At 47.2% G+C, this 18,711-nt stretch overlaps 1 protein-coding gene across 1 annotated transcript in view; it reads left to right on the top strand.

Annotated features, from left to right (window-relative positions):
- The first annotated feature begins 3,293 nt into the window (after window positions 1-3,293).
- LOC142584780 (uncharacterized) overlaps window positions 3,294-18,711 on the top strand; it is a 68,646-nt gene continuing 53,228 nt past the window's right edge. Inside the window, exon 1 of the mRNA XM_075695038.1 lies at window positions 3,294-3,461. Coding sequence (XP_075551153.1) covers window positions 3,413-3,461 — 49 coding nt within the window. The 5' untranslated portion in view covers window positions 3,294-3,412. The remainder of the gene's footprint in view (window positions 3,462-18,711) is intronic.

Below are 18,711 nucleotides of genomic sequence, written 5' to 3'. Positions count from 1 at the left end.
TGTCTATGTTCTCGTAGATTATAATGATGATTATTCAAGTTTCTTGGTGCAAGTGCCAGAAGTGGCCAAAGAGTGCCAAGGCTATGATGATAGACTGCCATTGGTAAATGAATAATTATCACGAATACGTGGACGAAACACGGCTATATAAAGGCCTGAAACATATTCGTCTGAATGTGCGCAAATATATGCGTAATAAAACTAGACAATGATACATGACATATGCTGACATGACATACGAAGAGTTGACATATCAAAATATTTCGCTACAAGTAGTACTACTGCCTCAGACAACCCTTAGGCAAAGGTGTCTGCAGGCATGTGTCATACATGTCGCTATTATTGCAGCATCAGCCTCTCGTGAGTGAATGCGAAGTGGATGCGAAACGTGAAATGCGAAGTTTATGGGTTCGGTTCCCACCTGCTGCAAGTTGTTTCTTCATCGACTTTAATTTCCATTAATTTATCGTTTCTTTATTTCATTTATTAAGCATAATTAATTTCTCCTATGTTGTCCTTGGTGTCAGTGTTTGTTGGCTTCTTATGATATGACTAATGAAAAACGGGCCCCTCGGTTAACCCCCTTTCTTCTCGTTGATTACATAACGAGGGTTTCGAATCCGGCAACATTGATGCCTTCAGGTAGCATATGTGGGTTTATTGACCAGTTGCCTTCACCCTAAAAGATCATGTTCTCGTGACGCCTGCAGCAAAAAGGATGTTCCACGTCCGCCGCCAAGGTCTGTGAGTGATGGCGCTGGCTAACACTCCCAGAGTTCTACTAGGACACATAAATACCCAAGAAAGTGGATGGGAAAACGACGCCGTGGTAGCTCAATTGGTAGAGCATCGCACGCGAAGGTTGTGGGTTCCGTTACCACCTGCGGCAAGTTGTTTTTCCATCCACTTTAATTTCCATTAATTTATCGTTTCTTTATTTCATTTATTAAGCACAATTATTTCCCCTATGTTGTCCTTGGTGTCAGTGTTTGTTGGCTTAATAAAAAACAGGCCCCTCGGTTAACCCCCTTTCTTCTCGTGGTATATATATATATATATATATATATATATATATATATATATATATATGTATATGTATACAACCGAGTACAACTTCTATGGCAAGGGCGAAAATGAAATGAAGTGGTCGAAATTCACCAAGGACTGAAGAAAAGATATGCCGTCTCCATTTCAGCTCGCGCTTTATGTTAAGCGCATAGAAAAACGGCTGCAAAGCATTGAATCTTAAATGCCTAATGCAGAAATTGCGCAACAGAAGCTACTCTGACTGATGTATGCTTGCCACATAGTGCGACTAGCGGACAGTTCAAGACATATAGAGACACTTGTAAATATGTGTGACAACGCAGCGACAAATCTAAGCCGTAAGTTTAACACGGAGAAATCGGGAATTATTATCTTTAATGAAAAGACGAGACCCATAGTCAAGCAATAAAAGTAACTTAGTGTACACATAAACCAAGGAAAGATTTATTCAAGCACCCACCAAGATAAACTGAAAATAAAGGGGAAGTGGAATGCAGCAATACTGAAACACAGAGCGCTATAGGGCCCCAATAAGTATGAAGTGGTGCGTGGAATCTGGAAACGAGGAATGGTGCCAGCGCTATCGTTCGCAAAAGCCATGCTGTGCTTAAAATTGGATATTTTGTCGGGGTCAGAATTTAACAAAAGATCTATGGGCCGGTTTGCTTCGTGAGTTCACTGTAAAACCACATATGAGGCAGTGCAGGGCAACATGAGCTTTATTCAAATTCGAATGGCATAGCATAATTGGTTTTGAATAAGGACACAAGAAGATGGAACAAAATAAATCAGGGGCTAAAGTGCAAATGTAAGTGTGCCTGAAAAGCGGGGACTCCGAATGGAGGAAGAGGTCAAGAAAGTTGGCAACGAAGTGCAAGGTAACTGAAGTGTAAGTAGACAACCAGAAGTCACCGAAAAGAAAGTGAGAGAAACAGAGGCAGTGAATTTCATGCAAACAATGGATACAAATAGGTCCATGGAGATTTGCAAGAATGAGAAGAAATTAATTGGAACGCGAAGTCTGAACAATAACACGAAATGAAGAGCCTTGCTATTTGAGGCTCGAGCTGGTTGCCTAAGGACAACCGGAGTACAATATATACTGGAGCTAATATTCCAAAAGATGACGCATGTGTATGCTACAGAAAAAACCTCGAGACCACTCAGCACATTCTAATAGAATGCGAAGCGATTCACCTCAGTGAGATCTGTAGGTAAAACACACCTCCCAGAAGCCCTTGGATTTAAATTGGATGGAAGCATCAGCTGGTTAGCAGTAGAGGTAAAGAAGAGACTTTTAGAGCATTGGAAGGAAAACTAAGGAGGAGATTGACACGACCGTATCTGTCAGAGGCCAAGGTAGCAGCACAGCATTGATAGCGAAGTTTTGAGGAAGAGAAAAAAAAAAGATTCAGGCGATATGTTACAAAAATGCAAGAATGAAAAGCCTATACAGCATACCTGATCAAGTCAACCAGGCCACTTGACCATTTGTCCGCCTCGTTTCAATGGGGATGCCAATAAATGATGATCATCATCATCATCATCGACACCCGAGAGAAAAGCCCGGCGGCACGTCGTTCATGACGCGTTTCAGTGTAGGCAATACAGTGTCGGTGCGTTGCTCTACAGATAATCACATTAACGCCGACGTTCATCGTGAGATGGTTTCTACAAGAAATTTTTTCATACCTGACACCCCCACGTAATTATTGTGGATAGCACCTTGGGACTCAACTAATCAAAGACAATGGAAACCCGTACAAAGTACAAGATATCTCCGCTCCATCTCGTAATGGGACCTCGCAGCTCCAAGTGCTGTATCTGGTCGGCTTCATGTTCAGTCGCACCCTTTGTGCCGCTTCAGCGTACGCGATGTGTACGCGCATACAGTTCTTAAGTGGCAGTTATTTTGAATCAGCACCAGCAGAGCCCCCGCCACCAGAAGCCGGGAAGACGTGGCTCAGAGAGCAACACGGAACCTTCGTTTGTTATTTTCCTTCCGACGACTGGAACATGATAAAGGCAAGACGCACAAAATAAGCGAACCCCGCTGGAGGAGTGACAGAAGATCCTGCTTCAGCAGCCCAGGCCTGTGGTGCGGGTGCCAGCGCTGCGCCCATCAAGAATGCGTGCGTCACGGCGCAGACTTCCGCCGCCGCGGCCCAGCCGCCCGCTGCCGAGCCCAGGAGGATGGCGGCTCCTCCCCCATTCTATCGCCCCCAGCCTTCCCTTCCGTTTCCGGCAACCGTCGTCGTCGACTGCTGTACCTATACTGCCTGGCGTCTCGCGAAAAGGACTCTGTCTCGTCGAAGTCATTCCGTAGCCCTCCGACGCCATCACCGTAAGGACTCCGTAACCGACCATGTTTAGGCCCGTGTCATTCGACGTCTTGGCTTTCGCAAGCCTGCTTGGTGAGTACAAGGCACATCAGCTTTGATTTCAGTAGACATTACAGGAGCTTCGGTTTATGCGATGGGCGACAGAGACATGTTGTGTTGGAGAAGAAATGCCCAGACAGAGGTAGAGGGCCCCCGGCCGTTGGTCATGCCCACTCAACTTTCATAGCACGCCAAAGAAAGTACGAACAACGTCGTTCAGTCCCTATGACATCTTAATGGCAAGAAAAGGCTTCACTGCGGCGTAAGATATTGCGTCGGTTATGCGGTGTGATACATTCAGTGATGGAAAGCTTACGTTATGGTCAGGTGTTTTAACAAAGGGATATTCGATGGGCGTGGGTCACAGCTGGGACCGAGGTCACTGGCACTGCAGAAGGGCTCAATTTCGTGCTGCCGTGCTGAAAGGTCCGATGACTGAGCCCCTTGAGATTTAATTTAATTTAAATGAGATTTTCAGTGCCATCGAATGACCGCTAACGTAACTTTTAGGAACCATTTTATCTATATCTTTTAGAAACGTTCTAATGCTGCAGAGAAAACTTATTGAAGAAATAGCTTTGAATGTCGCTGTGCACGGCACAAGAAAGGACGGAGGCAGAGTTTGTTCATCAAGTGTGATATCATTTCTCTACTTTAATTCTTTAAATGTACTGTGAGCCAAGGGTTTGCCTAAGTAGGAGGAGTTAACACCTAATAATAACACCTAATAAAGCAAATGTCAAATGAAAAAATTAAATAAGTACAACAAACAAAATGTGAACCGTATTGTTACAAGCATTTCAAGCAACATACTCTTTTAAAAAGAAAATAAATTCGCCTAATATCTCAAGCCCAATTACTCAACTCGACGACACTCAGGGAGTTAGTGATGCTCAGAGTGGTGCTTCAAAGTTGTTTCTCCGCGCAAATATAGGGGTTAGTGTACGCTAATGACTGTGACAAGTCCTTGTAGTCATGATGGGGTGACAGATTCAGTTAGTTTGAATTTGTTTTTCGTGACGAGCAGGTATGAAGAAACATCAGACTAGGAATTTTCTTCGGGTTTCCACTTCTTGTGTTTCATTTTCGTTCGTCGATACGGAGGGGGAATCTTCCTTTCTATATTTAAGGAATATTAGTCTTACTGTTTTGTGTTAGGTACGCTCCTGCTACATAACATTACGTTTGGTGTGGAGATCCGAAACAATCGCAGCACAGTCTACCTCCTTGCCTCTTATTCAAGTGGTGTAAGTCATCAATTTAGCACGCACTAGAGCGTTTTTTAACTTTCCGGTTTAGGAAACCTAGTTTACGTAAGGCGACGCACAGATATTAGATATGTGTGCTGTTCAATAAAGCTTATTGGAGAGAGTGACGTCAAGGTACTTATTTTGCTCAACCACCGTGACTGTAACGTTTCCAAGTAAATTGAAAAGAAAATGTCGGTAGTCGCTTTTCGTATTACACGATGAGTAGTTTTTTCCTGCAATTTGTTACGTCCTCTCAAGGTCATACCAAGCGAAATTATCTGAAATTTCTCCCTGTATACCTTCGTGGTCCACGAGCGGCGAAATTTGCTGCTATAACATGCAATCGTCCGCAAACAACGTTACCGTCGTGAAATCTGGAAAGCAAAACATTTGGAGCGATTACACAAAGCGACAGTCGAGAAGGAGAAAGGAACTGCAGATATCAGCGGCTTTGGTCGTTGTGAAGCGATCGCGAGAAATTCAGTCGCCACAGTTTGGCTCAATGCTACGTACATTGTGAATGGGACATCACGACATCAACGGTGGAAACTGTGCATGGTTCGTGCGCATGAAGAGTGCAGTAAGACCTTGAACGTAACAGTGGGCGTCTTTCTATCCCGTTGTTGGAGCTGCCTGTACACTCAAGCGCAAATGTGTTGTCGTGCTGTCCTAAAATCGACCACGCATGGGCGGCCCGTGTGTGGAGGATAGATTAGAAGGCCTCCAGGGACCAGAAGTGCGTTTGGTACGAAAAGCGACGAAGACAAGTGGACGCACCATTCTGCTCCACTCAGTCAGCACTGGCGGTGCCAGTTCCGGCTTCAACTCATGGCATCAGCGTTGTGCGCACAGAGATTAGCCTTTTTGCTGAGCAGCTGTATGCATACTACACGGTTCCGACATCATGCTAAATTTATGCAAACCTTTATTTGCACACTGGTCAGCGCTTGAGGTTTTGCTACAGTCTCATCTCCTGCGCCGTTCATTGCCGCTGCGACAACTGCAACGACACTGGCACGCTCCTCATTACATTGGCGTTATGAGGCCCCTTCAGCGCAACGCTAAAGTTTGCTATAGCTTGCAATGCTTCGCCTTCGTGTGCAACCGAAAATTTTTAAAGCGAAGCTTTCTTTTCCTCTCCTGTCGACTTTTCCACTGCTGCTGCTATGATTGTCTTGCACGCCGCGTCGGGGAGTGGTTCAGAACATATATATATATATATATATATATATATATGTGCGTGGAAGTAGCGTGGCGGAGAAAAAAGGCGATGTCACAAACACGTGTGGACCTTTGCACCGCTTCGAATGTGAACAACGCCCTGTGGAGCTTCCTGGGCGTCGCCCCAACACCCTGTTGGAAGCTGTAATTATCCGTGACCAACAGGAAGAGCACTGCAGAAACTGCAGCGCTTACCTTTCTGCTAAGGTGCTAGTCCAGAAGGGACGCAGAAGGAACTGGAGAGAGGAGGTAGAAAATGGGTAGAGCCTACGTAGTCGCGAAACGAGTGAATAACGGCCTCGCCATTCTTCGCTCGCAGTTGCAATACAAATGGGGGGGGGGGGGGGGGAGCAGGGAAAAGGTGAAGTGAGAAGGTTAGGAAATGCTACTACTATATTGACGACAACGGTTGCCGGTAAACTGAAGTGCGGTACCTTACGTTTCTGCTATTTCAGAAAAATAAACATCATGCAAGTTTGTCAAGCGGACAACGGAAGTAGGGCGTGCAAACTCAAAGCAAAATGAAAGCGCCGTAGGGTCTAGGTGACATCCCCTTCAAAGCGGTCACTGGTCAAATCTACACTTCAGTGTGCGCTTCGGTAGCTTTGCGGCTATGACATTGCTCGAGGTTGCGGGTTTGATCGCAACCACGGCAGCCACATTTCTACAGGAGCGAAATACGACGAAGCGAGTGCACTTAGATTTAGGTGTACGTTAAAGAACACTAGGGCGTAAAAACTAATCCTGAGCCCGTCTCTACGGCCTGCCTCTTAAACCAATTGTGGTTTTGGAACATACAGCCCCATGATTCCATTGAAGTTTAGTGCTTCTGAGATGGTGTGATCTGCCATGTGGAGTAATCATAATGCTCAACCCTCTCAGAGATGACAAATTATGGCGCAACAATGCCTCAAGCAAACACGTCTCCTTGTGTGTTCTGTGTACTACGCAGACAGACAGCAGTGATGCACTCAAGGTCTCGTCTTGGACTAAACAGCGACTAAGTTTAACATTCCCTGTTAACATCACTACTTATCGTCTGTCAAAGCAAACAGCACCGAAAGCTTCGCTTACATCGATTCCCACAGTGGGTTGAATCTGCGTATTTTTTTCAGCATTTGTGCGCGCACCTGAGAAAGCGCTTCCAAAGGAACATTAAGTATAACAGGCGTCGTTGTAGTTTCTCTTGTCAGAGGTGGGAATCTGTAACGATCTTGCAAACACTATCCAGCGGAAGAAAATATTTTTTTTTCTCAGAAATGTTACTTTCAATTAGAAAACCACATATAATAAATTTATGATCGGTGCTGTTCTTAGGAACTATTGTTTAAAATCTGCCTCTTAACAGCAGCCAAAGCTTCCAGTTTAAAAAAAGCCCCAGTTTCGCACTAAAGACAATGCATTGGTTGCGATAGCAAATTTTGAGAGAGCTATACGCGGTAAGGTTAGTAGATTTATTAGCTGCATAAACTGCTCTAAACATTCACTTATTAATCAGGAGGACGATGAAGTGTTTGTTGTGTGGAACGCTGCTTTTTTTTGTCTCTGCGAATTTCAAGCTACATTGTGGGAGACACCGCTCCCTTAGCTACGGCGCTGGACGTGGAGTCACCTGGAGGGGTGCCGGTTTCTTCCACATCAACAGCGGCTGCTCCGAGAAAGCGGTCTAGTCGCCCGAGTGACACCAACAGCGAGGACACTTTGATCTATTCAGCGACCAGTGATTAAACCTCGCGTGACAGTGAATTCGTGCCCGTAGCAAAGCACAAAGTAAAAAGAAGACTCGTCAGGACATCTCCATCCACAAAACAACTGTGGTCACGACGCAAAAGTCATCGGATCACACAATTTTATTTGTGCCGGTTGCTGCTAGCGACAATCTAAACCGGCTCAACTGCCAAGCTACATCTGTGTCGTTCGAGGCCCTTGCTCCGGGTCAGATCAAAGATGTAAGGATGAACGCCCTAAAGAACATTCTCGCTATAGATGTCACAAACCGCAGCGCGCTGGACGCTCTTAGTAACGTTAAGGTGCTGGATAGCGCCAAAGTGCGCTGCTATAAGCAAAACGATCATGACTCTACGGCCGGTGTGGTGTATGACGTAGATAATTTCATAAGCGATGCTGACGCGCATATACTTATCAAGCCAGTGACAGAGGGAATTGCTATATTGCAAGCTCGTCGCCTGGGGAATTCACCCTGTTTGAAGCTAACTTTCAAAGGAGACAGCCTACCGTCAGATGTCTAAGTCGGGCACTTCTGACACGTTGAGCGGCCTTTTGTGTCAAAGCGGCTTCAATGCCGGAGGTGTCAAAAGATAGGGCACGTTAGTGCGGTTTGCACAAATGCTTCCGTGTGCTCACGATACTCTGGGTCGCACAGCTCCGACGCCTGTCGTGCAGAAATGCAAAAGTGCGCCAATTGTCAAGGCTCTCCCGGTACATCTTCAAAGAATTGCCCACATGTGTAAAATGAGCTTAAAGAATTGAGGCAAGCGGTCAGAGATGGTTCGCCACACAGGGAGGCTGCCGCTAAAGTGCGGCGTCGGTGTTCACATTGCCGGAGGTCTAGAAAACCCACTGCTATTGCTAAGGATGCACCACGTCCACTGACATTCCACAAACTTCCACAGACAACTAGCAATCCTAGCAACAAGGTTCCTAACCAGAAAGTATCCAATATCACTGCCTCATGCGATGAGTGGCCGCCGTTGCCATGGCTAGACCAACCAGCGGAGCAGCAAGGTGTAGCACGCTCGCCGAATTATGCTTCACCTTTTGACAGCAGCCTAGACGACGACAAACAAGTCGTCACCATGATACGGACCCTTATGAACACACTACGAGTACTACCAACTGCCATACAGACTCCGACGACTCGAGACGCAGTTCATATACTGAATGCCCTGAATCCGGTACTGCCCGGTCTTGAGAAGCACCATGGCTGCTCCTCAGCACTCGTTCCTTAAAGAAGTCAAGGAAGCGTCTATCTTCCAGTGGAATGCTCGAAGCCTTAAATCCCGCATTTGGGACTTTCGTCCGTTTGTTTTTGAGCACAACTTTCCAATCATTGTCATTTGTGAGCCAAACAATGAGAGCGTCATCCACCTATCAGGATATGAAGCTTTCATGTCTGCCACCTGTAGCGACCACAGCAAAGTCATCGTTTCCGTCAGATGCGCTTTCACTTATGTTTCACACCCAGTGGCACCTGATGCCGACAATCAGTATGTATGCTTGACTCTAAAATGCAAGAACGTTTCACTCACGCTCGTAGGTGCATACATTTCACCTTCGAGTCGATATGACAACGCAAGACTAACTGCAGTTTTAACCGCGACACCTGGATCACGGATTCTTAGCGGCGATTTCAATGTGCATCACCCGCTATGAGGAAGCTTGAAGATGGATTGTCGAGGAAGACGGGCACTATCCTTCGCGTCGAACCTTGACCTCTGCTGCCTAATTAATGGCAGTCCCACCTTTCTGCGGGGATTGACATACACCAACTGTCTGGAGTTAACTTTTGTTTCAAGATGCCTCAGTACCATTCTGAAGTGATTTCCGGACAACGAAATACATGGTAGTGACCACGTTCCAACATAGGGTAAAATCGGCGGCATACGCAAGTCACAGTCTACGACAGTTCTTCAAAGCATCGACTGGCCTAAATACACGTTGCTCATGGAGAAGAATTGCCGAAAGATCGAGTAGTGTCCGCCTGGCAACATTGAGGAGCTCATTAACGACTCTGCTCGAGAAGCCACAAGAATTTTGAGGCATATTCCTAAGTTTTTTTGAATTCGAAACAGAATTGGAGCGGCTTCGAGCGATTCGCTGTCGCGCGGAGCGAAGTTACAGGCGCACCAAGTCCATCTACCACCTAAGGGAGGCTAGACGAATAGAGAAGAAGATCCAGCGTCGGATAAACTCCCTGCAGTCCCTAAGGTGGAAGATTTTTTGTGATTCCCTCGATCCACATAATCGCCTATACCATATATGGAGAACGGTGCGCAGTCTTCGAACATCACCACAGCAATGCTACCCCTTCAAATTCCTGGCTCTCTGTGAAGGTCGCCGAGGGATCGACGTAGCGGAGGATTTCTGTTTGAAGGTTGCTGGTCTACCGTCCTCGTTCCTCGTACATGACCCACTTGACGTTCCAATCTTGCGGGATTCTCGTATAGACAATCTGTTTTCCATCGAGGAGTTGCAAGTGGCGTTGGCAGCGTGCAGACTTCCTTCATCGCCTGGGCCTGACGGGTTGACATACGCAGCTCTTGGCAACCACAGTCAAACAGTCCAGCATGCTCTTCTAGAGGTGTAGAACCATTCATAGCGTGAAGGAGTCCAGCCACCTTAAGCCTCTGCTCAAACTAGGTAAATCCCCCCTAGAGGTGGCGTCTTATCGTCCCATTGATCTGGCCAGTTGTCTAGGAAAGGTGATGGAGAGGATCGTGCTGACGCGTCTAGAGTGGTATCTAGAACACTACAAGATATACCCTGAGGCTATGGCAGGCTTCCGATGAGGACGCTCTTCTGTAGACAACGTCATAGATCTTGTTTCGTCTGTTCAGCACGAAAAAACTCCTAAGGAGACTGTCAGCGGCCATGTTCCTGGACCTTTAAAGGTGCTTATGACAACTTAACCCATCGAGCCATCCTGGACGTCTTGGGCGATGTCGGCCTAGGTGCCCTTGTCTTTCGATAGATATTCAGCTACTTGAAGGACAAGTCATCCTTTGTGCAAACAGATGATGGTGCGTCATCACAACACAACGCCTACCGTGGAGTACCACAAGGCAGAGTCTTGAGCCTCACTCTGTTTACCCTCGTGCTCATCGAGCTGGTTCATACCTTTCCACAATCCGTCCATGTGTCGACATGTGCGGAGGATATGTGCATCTGGTCATCAGGAGCGACGCGTCCACAAGTGTGCGCCATACTCCGAAAAGCCGCCACACTACCATCAAGTTATCTGCGAGCACGAGGTCTGGAGGTGTCCTCCGATAAGTTCTCTATGGGCGCTTTCCGCACAAAGCAATGAGACCTTACGTTGTTAGAAATAATGGACAGCCTATTGCCTACGAGTAGGCGCACCCTTTTCTAGGAGGGATAATAGATCGAGGCCTCTCCTGGAGTTCTCATGTCTCCTACCTAAAAAGGAAACTAATGATAACACACGTGCTCAGATTTCTTGCAGGAAAGTCATGGGGTGCGTCTGTGAGTACGATGCTCCAACTCTATAACGCACTGTTTCTGGGTCTCCTACGCTACAGATTACCTGTACTGGTAGGGACCGGTAAGACCAACCTTCAAGCCCTTGAGTCTGTGCAAATTCAAGCTCTGCGAATTTGTCTTGGCCTTCCCAGGTTTGCATCCACGGCAGCAACAATAGCCATCCCGCATGACAACCCCATCAATGCGTATATTCATGTCGACGCTTTAAGGATGCACATCAGGCATTTTGCCCGACTTCCATAGCATCATCTCGCCTCCCGTCCTCCTACTCGACCTCGTTCCGCGTCTAGCAAAATTATTGCCGTCAACCACGGAACTTTACCGTCAAACTTGACATCTGCAGCACAACCATCTCTACCGTTGTGGTGCCTGCATCCACTCCGGGCCCTTCTTGTCATTCGCGGCATCAAAAGGAAAACGGAGATGACATGTTTCGCCCTCAAACAAACCGTGCTTTCATTCCTTCATGGAATGAAAGCACGGAAAAAGCCTAAGGAGATGGTTGTACATCGAACGCACCCACGTTTACACGGACGGTTCTGTCTCCTCTAAAGGTTCAGCCGGAGCAGTGGTGTTCCCGCTCAATGTCACCACCAAATTCAAGATGTATCACGTTACATCATTGACGGCTGCAGAACTCGCAGATATCCGTGCTGCTCTGGAGTTTATTGGTCCCAAATCACCACATTCATAGTCCATCTTTTGTGATTCAAACGCCGCTTTCTAGTGTCTGCTGTCCCTTTTCAACCAGGGACCTAATGTGTACTTAGTCGCAGACGTCCGACTACTCCACCATCACGCCATCGACAAGGGGCACAGCATAGTCTACCAGTGGATACCGGGTCACTGCGGAATTTGGGGAAATCAAAGTGCGGATGACGCTACCCGGTCGGCCCACGAAGATGCCCATAGTTTACCCATACCACTGTCAAGAAGAGATGCTGCCGCAAGTCTTCGCTCCCTCGCACGCGAGGTTACGCAATTTCTGTGGAGCGCCAGTGAATTCATGAGCGTACGTGTTCACAGATTAGATCCACGTTTGCAACTCCGTCGTCCACCAGGGTTACCATAAGCGGAAGCAACACTTCTGTGTCGCCTATGGCTCGGCGTGGCATTCCCGAACTCCTATTCCTTCCGCATTAGAATGTCCGACACTCCTGCTTGCGACGCCTGCGGCGGCGAGCAGACGATCGCGCACCCTCTCTGTGACTGTCAACGTTACAATGTGCCAAGAAAAGTGTTCGTGACCACGCTCGAAAAACTGCACAATCGCCCCTTCACAGAAGAGAAAGTCCTGGGACACTCGTCCAGACGGGGTTCGGCACTCAAGACCTTAAGGGCTTTGCTGAAGTTTTTAGGGGCCTATGAATTCTTTCTCTCTCCTTTCTCCTTTTATTCCCTTTACCCCTTTCCCCAGCACAGTGTAGCCAGGCGGTATTTACTATGACTAACATCCCTATCTTTCCTTCCCTTTTTGTCTCTCTCTACTTACTAATCGAATCGACAAGCACGGTGACACACGCGCTCAGGCAAACAAGGAAACATTTCACTGGATGACCGCGTACGCTATCTGTCAAAACACTGGCGTGATGGAGAGTGGCAGCAGCGGCGAGCGAATTCCCCTTCGTGCTGCCTCTCGCTTCGATGCGAACCACGTGCGCTAGAACACAGCGCACACGAAGCCAACAGCTATCTCTCGCCGGCTAGCCTGCGAACCCATAGCAGATTAATTCCAAGATAGGCGCGCGCGGCTGCGCTCAGCCGCTCCATGCGCAGCCGCGGCCGTTGTAGAAGCAGACATGCGGTTACCCTGCCCCCCCCCTAGGGTGCGCACAAGCTGCATGAGTGTTCGTCGCCAAACCGATGCAAACGAGGTGCTGGTAGAATCTCCCATGATCAATTTCTGTAACCACTGCCTCCGTAATTCACTACTTGTGCTATCGTATATAGAAGGCTATGCTACAACAAAGCACTCGAGTGTTAAACATACCGAATGCAGTCAGACAATAATAGAAGGGCGCTTGCTTGGGGGCAGTAGTAGGTTTAAACTGAAGCTTTCTTTAGCTACTTCCCCGGGGTCTGGAAACGGTGCTGTTCGGTTTCTCACCGAATAAACGGGGCTTATCCCGGAAACTAGGTAGCAGTAAAGTTGGCGCATATAGCTGGGGTTGTAATCAAAACACCTGCTATCAGAGAGACGGCGTAATCAACGGTGATGACTTGGTGGACTGATTATGATGGCAGTGCCGGATGTGTGTCCTTGAAAGTTTTTCGCTCTGGTTTAACGCGAGCCTATCTTGGACGCTGTGAAATCCTGATCATACTGATAATGCTGACGCATTACAATGACTCTGCTGCAGCATGTGTACCTTCAAGAAGACATGAGTTCCTCACAGTTCCTTTCAGGACATTGTTTTACCGCGTGGGAACCAGTTGTGTAGGAAGGAGGTTTCTCGCCTTCTTTTATATTACCTACAGGATATGGATTCGGCCTTCACATGGTGACCTTATGAGTGACTATTTGTAATTGTGAAGTCTGTGTCTGATTTACGCGATTTATTTATTTTATTTGTTGCTACGGTGGAACAACTGCCGGCAGCAACTGCGTGGCTAATCCCACCAGTAGCCTACAACTACTCAACTCAACTCAACCTAGCTTGCTTACCTCCTTCACCAGGTTTGGTGTTGGCGTCTAGCCGAGTAGACTTGGGTGGGGGTCCTGCACCGAGGTGCGGCGTGTGTTAACGCCGCACCTCGGTTTAAAGTAAAATACAGTTGCAGGTATGGTTTGGCGTAGCATCTATTTAAAGCAACTAAAGAAAGCTTTGCCTAACGTTCTTTCCAGCAAGTGCGTTGAATATGCCATATTTTCCAACCATTACACAAGGTCGCTTGCCAGTGGCTTCAGGTTTTGCGGCTTATGTGAGTATGCAAATCAAAGCCCCTCTCTTAAAGAACGATGGCTAATTTCGAAGCTTTCCCCCGATGCAAACTGAATCAAAGTCAAATTCCAAAGCGAATGACGGCGCAATGAACCCAAGAAATCCTGAGCGACCCGATGCTATGCATATGTGATTCGTTTGCTTGTTTAGGATTGTATTTTTGAACGTTGAGGTTGAATCAAGACACATTTCGTTAGCTTGCATATCCTTTATTTTGGATCATGTAGCTGTTGATTACACGCACAGACTCACACTTTCACGGACGACTCTACACGCGCGCAGTATTGCCTTGTGATTGCTACAGTAGACGGTCAGAGGCTCTGCGATCATAACGGGACACAGCTGGCTGACAAACATGAGATCAATGCAGGAACGGTGTTCCGTCGTGGGTCTCTGTAGCGTCCTCAGTTTCAACGAGTACTGATCTAGCATGAAACGTTTGATCCATTTGCCGTGCTCTTTCGCCACGTGGATGTTAAAGTCACCACACACGAGGATCGGCGTTTCCGCGTCACCACGAGACGTGTGCGGTCTGATGCATACGATGACGATCACAAGACCAGTAGACATGTCGACTGGACAAGCGTCTCCCACATGGCCTCTGCGTGCCGCTGCCAATACACGGGATCGGCAATACGGGCACGATCGCGCTCGCGCCTACGTTCGCGTACGGCAGCTTCTTCGGCCGGGCGCTGCACGCACGATCTACCCATGGTAACTGCCGGGATTGCATCGTGTGACACCCGTAATGCAATGCACATATATACAGTTCGCCTGGGTAGCGTGGCGTCGAACCTTCTTTAAGAAAGGGACTTTGATTTTTTTTTTTTTACACATCCTGAGACGAGCCCGTGTTCACGTGCACTTGCTGTCAGCGACAAGCAGGGAAGATCAGTTAATTGCGATAGCGAGAGCGCCCATGCCTAGCAGACGCAACTTTCGCTTCCGCGTGTGCATGCGCTACTCTGGCTGAGCTCATCGCTTCACGCCGTTATCAGGCACTGACCGGCCAACCGCTCGACGCTGGTATCGTACTGCGAATGTAAACTGCAGTGTTCTACGCAGATGTGTAAGTTGGCTTTCCTACAGTGCGTTTTCGGTGCTCACGGACGAATCAGTGAGACATAGAAAGCTTCGCTTTAAAAACGTAACATTTACGTTGCCTATGGGTAGTCTCCATTAGTATTTCACTGTGGTTCTCTAATTGTTCCGACGAAATATGTCCCCTAAATCGACATATAGTCTTCTTGCTTTATAACTGGGTCACAGAATCAGGCTAAAGAATATCACTCCCGGCCACAGTGGTTCCTGGTGATTTGTTCGCGCTACGCGGTCGCCGGACAACGTCCACTGCGTGGCTCTTTATAGAACCTGTGAAAGCCGCAAAACGCGAAGACAGCGGGCGTCGCGTGCACTAGTGCGGATGCCTCAGATACGTTCGTTGATATAGGGCACCCGACTGCGACTACCTGTTTCGGTTTCCCTGTCTGTTCATGCTCTCAGAACAGATGACACAATGCCACTCAGGCGATGACGTATCAAAGCGCGTGCCTTTTTACGCAGCGTTTCCGTAAGAGCCGTGTGCTGTAATGTTTACAATGCCATACTATTGTGTATGCCCAAACTGGGACGTTTCACGGCGCTGCCTCATTTGCTCCCAACTGCATAGCGTGCTGATATTTTTTCACTTGAGAAACATTTATTGTATAAGGAAAGGGTTGTTCACATAATTGTAACTGTTGTGCTGCAGTGCTTAGAACATTTGACATTCGAAACGAAAAAGCGACGACTTTGTACCTGAAAGGAGGCAATTTTTTTATTTATCTCCCCTCCCCCTTTCTCCGCCGCCGTGGTGCCTTACGGCTGAAGGTATGTGCTGCTGAGCACGTAATCCTGGGTTCGATTCCCGGACACGGCGGCCCCATTTCGACGGGAGCGAAATATAAAGACGTCCATGCACTTAGTTTTAGGCACAAAGAAAAAAAAAGAACATCTACATGGTCAAAATTAACCCCGAGTCCCCCACTGCGCGTGCTTTATTACAATTCTGCTGTTGGCTCGTAAAACACCACAATTAATCTTAAAATAAATTTTCCTTTCTCAGTGCTACATCTAACCGAGAAAAACTCCACCGTGAAGACGCGTTTGTGATCTGCATGATGGCCGTCACCAATAAAACCAGCTGGCACGCTATAGCTGTTCACATACAAAGACGGTGGGCACAAGTGATGGTGTAAAAATACACCAAAAAGGTTTTATCCACGTGTACTCCTACACAATTACCGCTGAAAACGTATAATTTTACTTTTGAGTTCGTAATATAGAAGTTATAATGTGTTCGAGAACTAAACTGAAAATTCTTCGCGAATAAAGTTAGTTCCAATTCGAGACAGCGTGAACACAAATCTTTCCATTGTGTGTAACGAACGTCTACTGCCAGACCTCAATAGAGCTATTTCTGGTGCTAGCTTGTAACGACAGAAAAACGCTTCCAAGTTTCAAAGTCATCCAGAGAGTTGAATGGCAGTTATGCAAAACGGTTGCATGCACTACACGACAACACTGCACCTCAGCGCCATTCTCTTTGCGTTCTCTATAGCAGTTTCATACCAGATGAATGGAAACTCAGGCGACAATATACTATCTAGATAAACATATTTGGCTGAAGGAGACGTACCGTGCGAATAAGTAAATAAGGATAAGAAAATAAGGGCGGAATGCAAATGTAAAATAAACGCACTTCGCAAATGCAAAATGACTTTGCTGCCATTTCAGGAATGGCAGCACTGTTTTTCCAGTTTTCGAAATTGAGAGTTGGTAGGCAGGCACGTAAGTCAAACGCTCATGAGCATCTTAAAGGGATGGCGTCTAGCGGTTAGAGGCATATAGAAACGCTAAGTTGAAGAAGCGCTTCTTAGCAGAGCAGTCACTTTTGATCACACGGATACGTTTACTCAAGTATAGATACGAGTAAGATTACGCATTGCTTCTCAAACCTTGCAGGCGTTGTGCCCCTTCCGGTGGCAGCTGGCAGCCTGCTCATCGCTTTCCATTTCCTCTTAACTGTGTATATGTGTTAAAAACAAATGATGATAATAATAATAATAATGATAATTCATAGGTTGCTTGTGTAGTGTTATTTTTCGTAGCTACTTGCGGCCTGAAGAACAGGTCGTGCGCCTTTTTGTTATATTTTTAAAACTTTTTGTGCAGCTCGAGAGCACAGTCTCGCTTATGTAAAAAATTCATTTATAAGTTGTATGACTGTAACTATTCTTAGCTTACGTGAGCGAGCATAAACCCATTGAAACTGGTTTGAAGCATCATTTCTTGCTCCAAAGTTCAAGCGTTTTCGCCAAATATGAAGAAAATCTTAACGAAAAAGTTTCGGCTAGTCACTCTGAGTATCACCCCTTGAGAAGCAGTAGAAATAAAAGGAGAGAAAACGGACGTAGGGTGCTAGAAATCCGTGCTCACTGGACCTTGAGCCTTGGTGGGCAGGGCTCGGCCGTGCTACAAGGAATTTAAACGGAACTATTGCGCCCCGTAAGGTTAAGCTAAAGGCGCTACCTGAGGCTTTTGTTAGTAGAATAAGGGACAGCCTTTTTGACGCTTTGTGAGGCGTTGGCTCATCTGCTTCCGCGATGGCTTGCATTTTTCGTCATAGCCTTCAAATGTGATTAAGCATACGTCATTGGGGCACATTACCAGCCCAAATTTTATGTCTTAATCCTTTTGCACTATAAGTTTACTAGTTCGCATTCCATAGCGAGTATTTAGGACACAGATACGGACAATGCTTAATGCACCCAGTGTTCGTTTGGCAACGAAAATCTCCAGGTTGTATGCGCTCCTATGAGCTTTTCGCTGTCGCTCATTGCAATCGGAAACATGTTGCAGACATACCCGCCATGGTTGCTCAGTGGCTATGGTGTTGGGCTGCTGAGCACGAGGTCGCGGGATCGAATCCCGGCCACGGCGGCCGCATTTCGATGGGGGCGAAATGCGAAAACACCCGTGTGCTTAGATTTAGGTGCACGTTAAAGAACCCCAGGTGGTCAAAATTTCCGGAGTCCTCCACTACGGCGTGCCTCATAATCAGGAAGTGGTTTTGGCACGTAAAACCCCAAATATTATTATTATGTTGCAGACAGACGCCCCCGAATTCGGGCGTCGCCACGCATATCGTCATGGTCAATGCTTGCGTGTTTCACTCGTGATTCTGAAACTAAACGAAGCGAGGGCGTAACTTCCGTGCTGAGACACGCCTCGTCGACGTAACGGTCAACGGCACGCTATCTCTGTTATCTGGCGGCGATCATCCTGTCTCGCCGGCTGTGGCTTGTCAAGGCTCTGTCATCCGGGGCGGAAGCGACAAGTGATGTCAACGAGACGCAAGCGCACGCTGCACTGTTCCCGCCTCGAGTGTGCTTCACTGCCGTGAACGAGTGGCTACAGCAGCTGGTCGGATGACTGACTGCGCTCACGTTCACCGAAAGTGACATATCGGCGCGTCCACTGAACTTCGCGTTCTAAAGTCAGGCTCCCATTTCATGACATATAAGCAGGGCGCAACGAGAAAGCAGGCACAGACACTCGTAAGACACACGGAGACGCGTGAATCACGCC

Source organism: Dermacentor variabilis, chromosome 6 (assembly GCF_050947875.1).
Source record: "Dermacentor variabilis isolate Ectoservices chromosome 6, ASM5094787v1, whole genome shotgun sequence".
Classification (NCBI taxonomy): domain Eukaryota; kingdom Metazoa; phylum Arthropoda; class Arachnida; order Ixodida; family Ixodidae; genus Dermacentor; species Dermacentor variabilis.
Note: the sequence above shows the minus strand (reverse complement) of the source record. Positions and strands in the feature narration are given on the sequence as shown.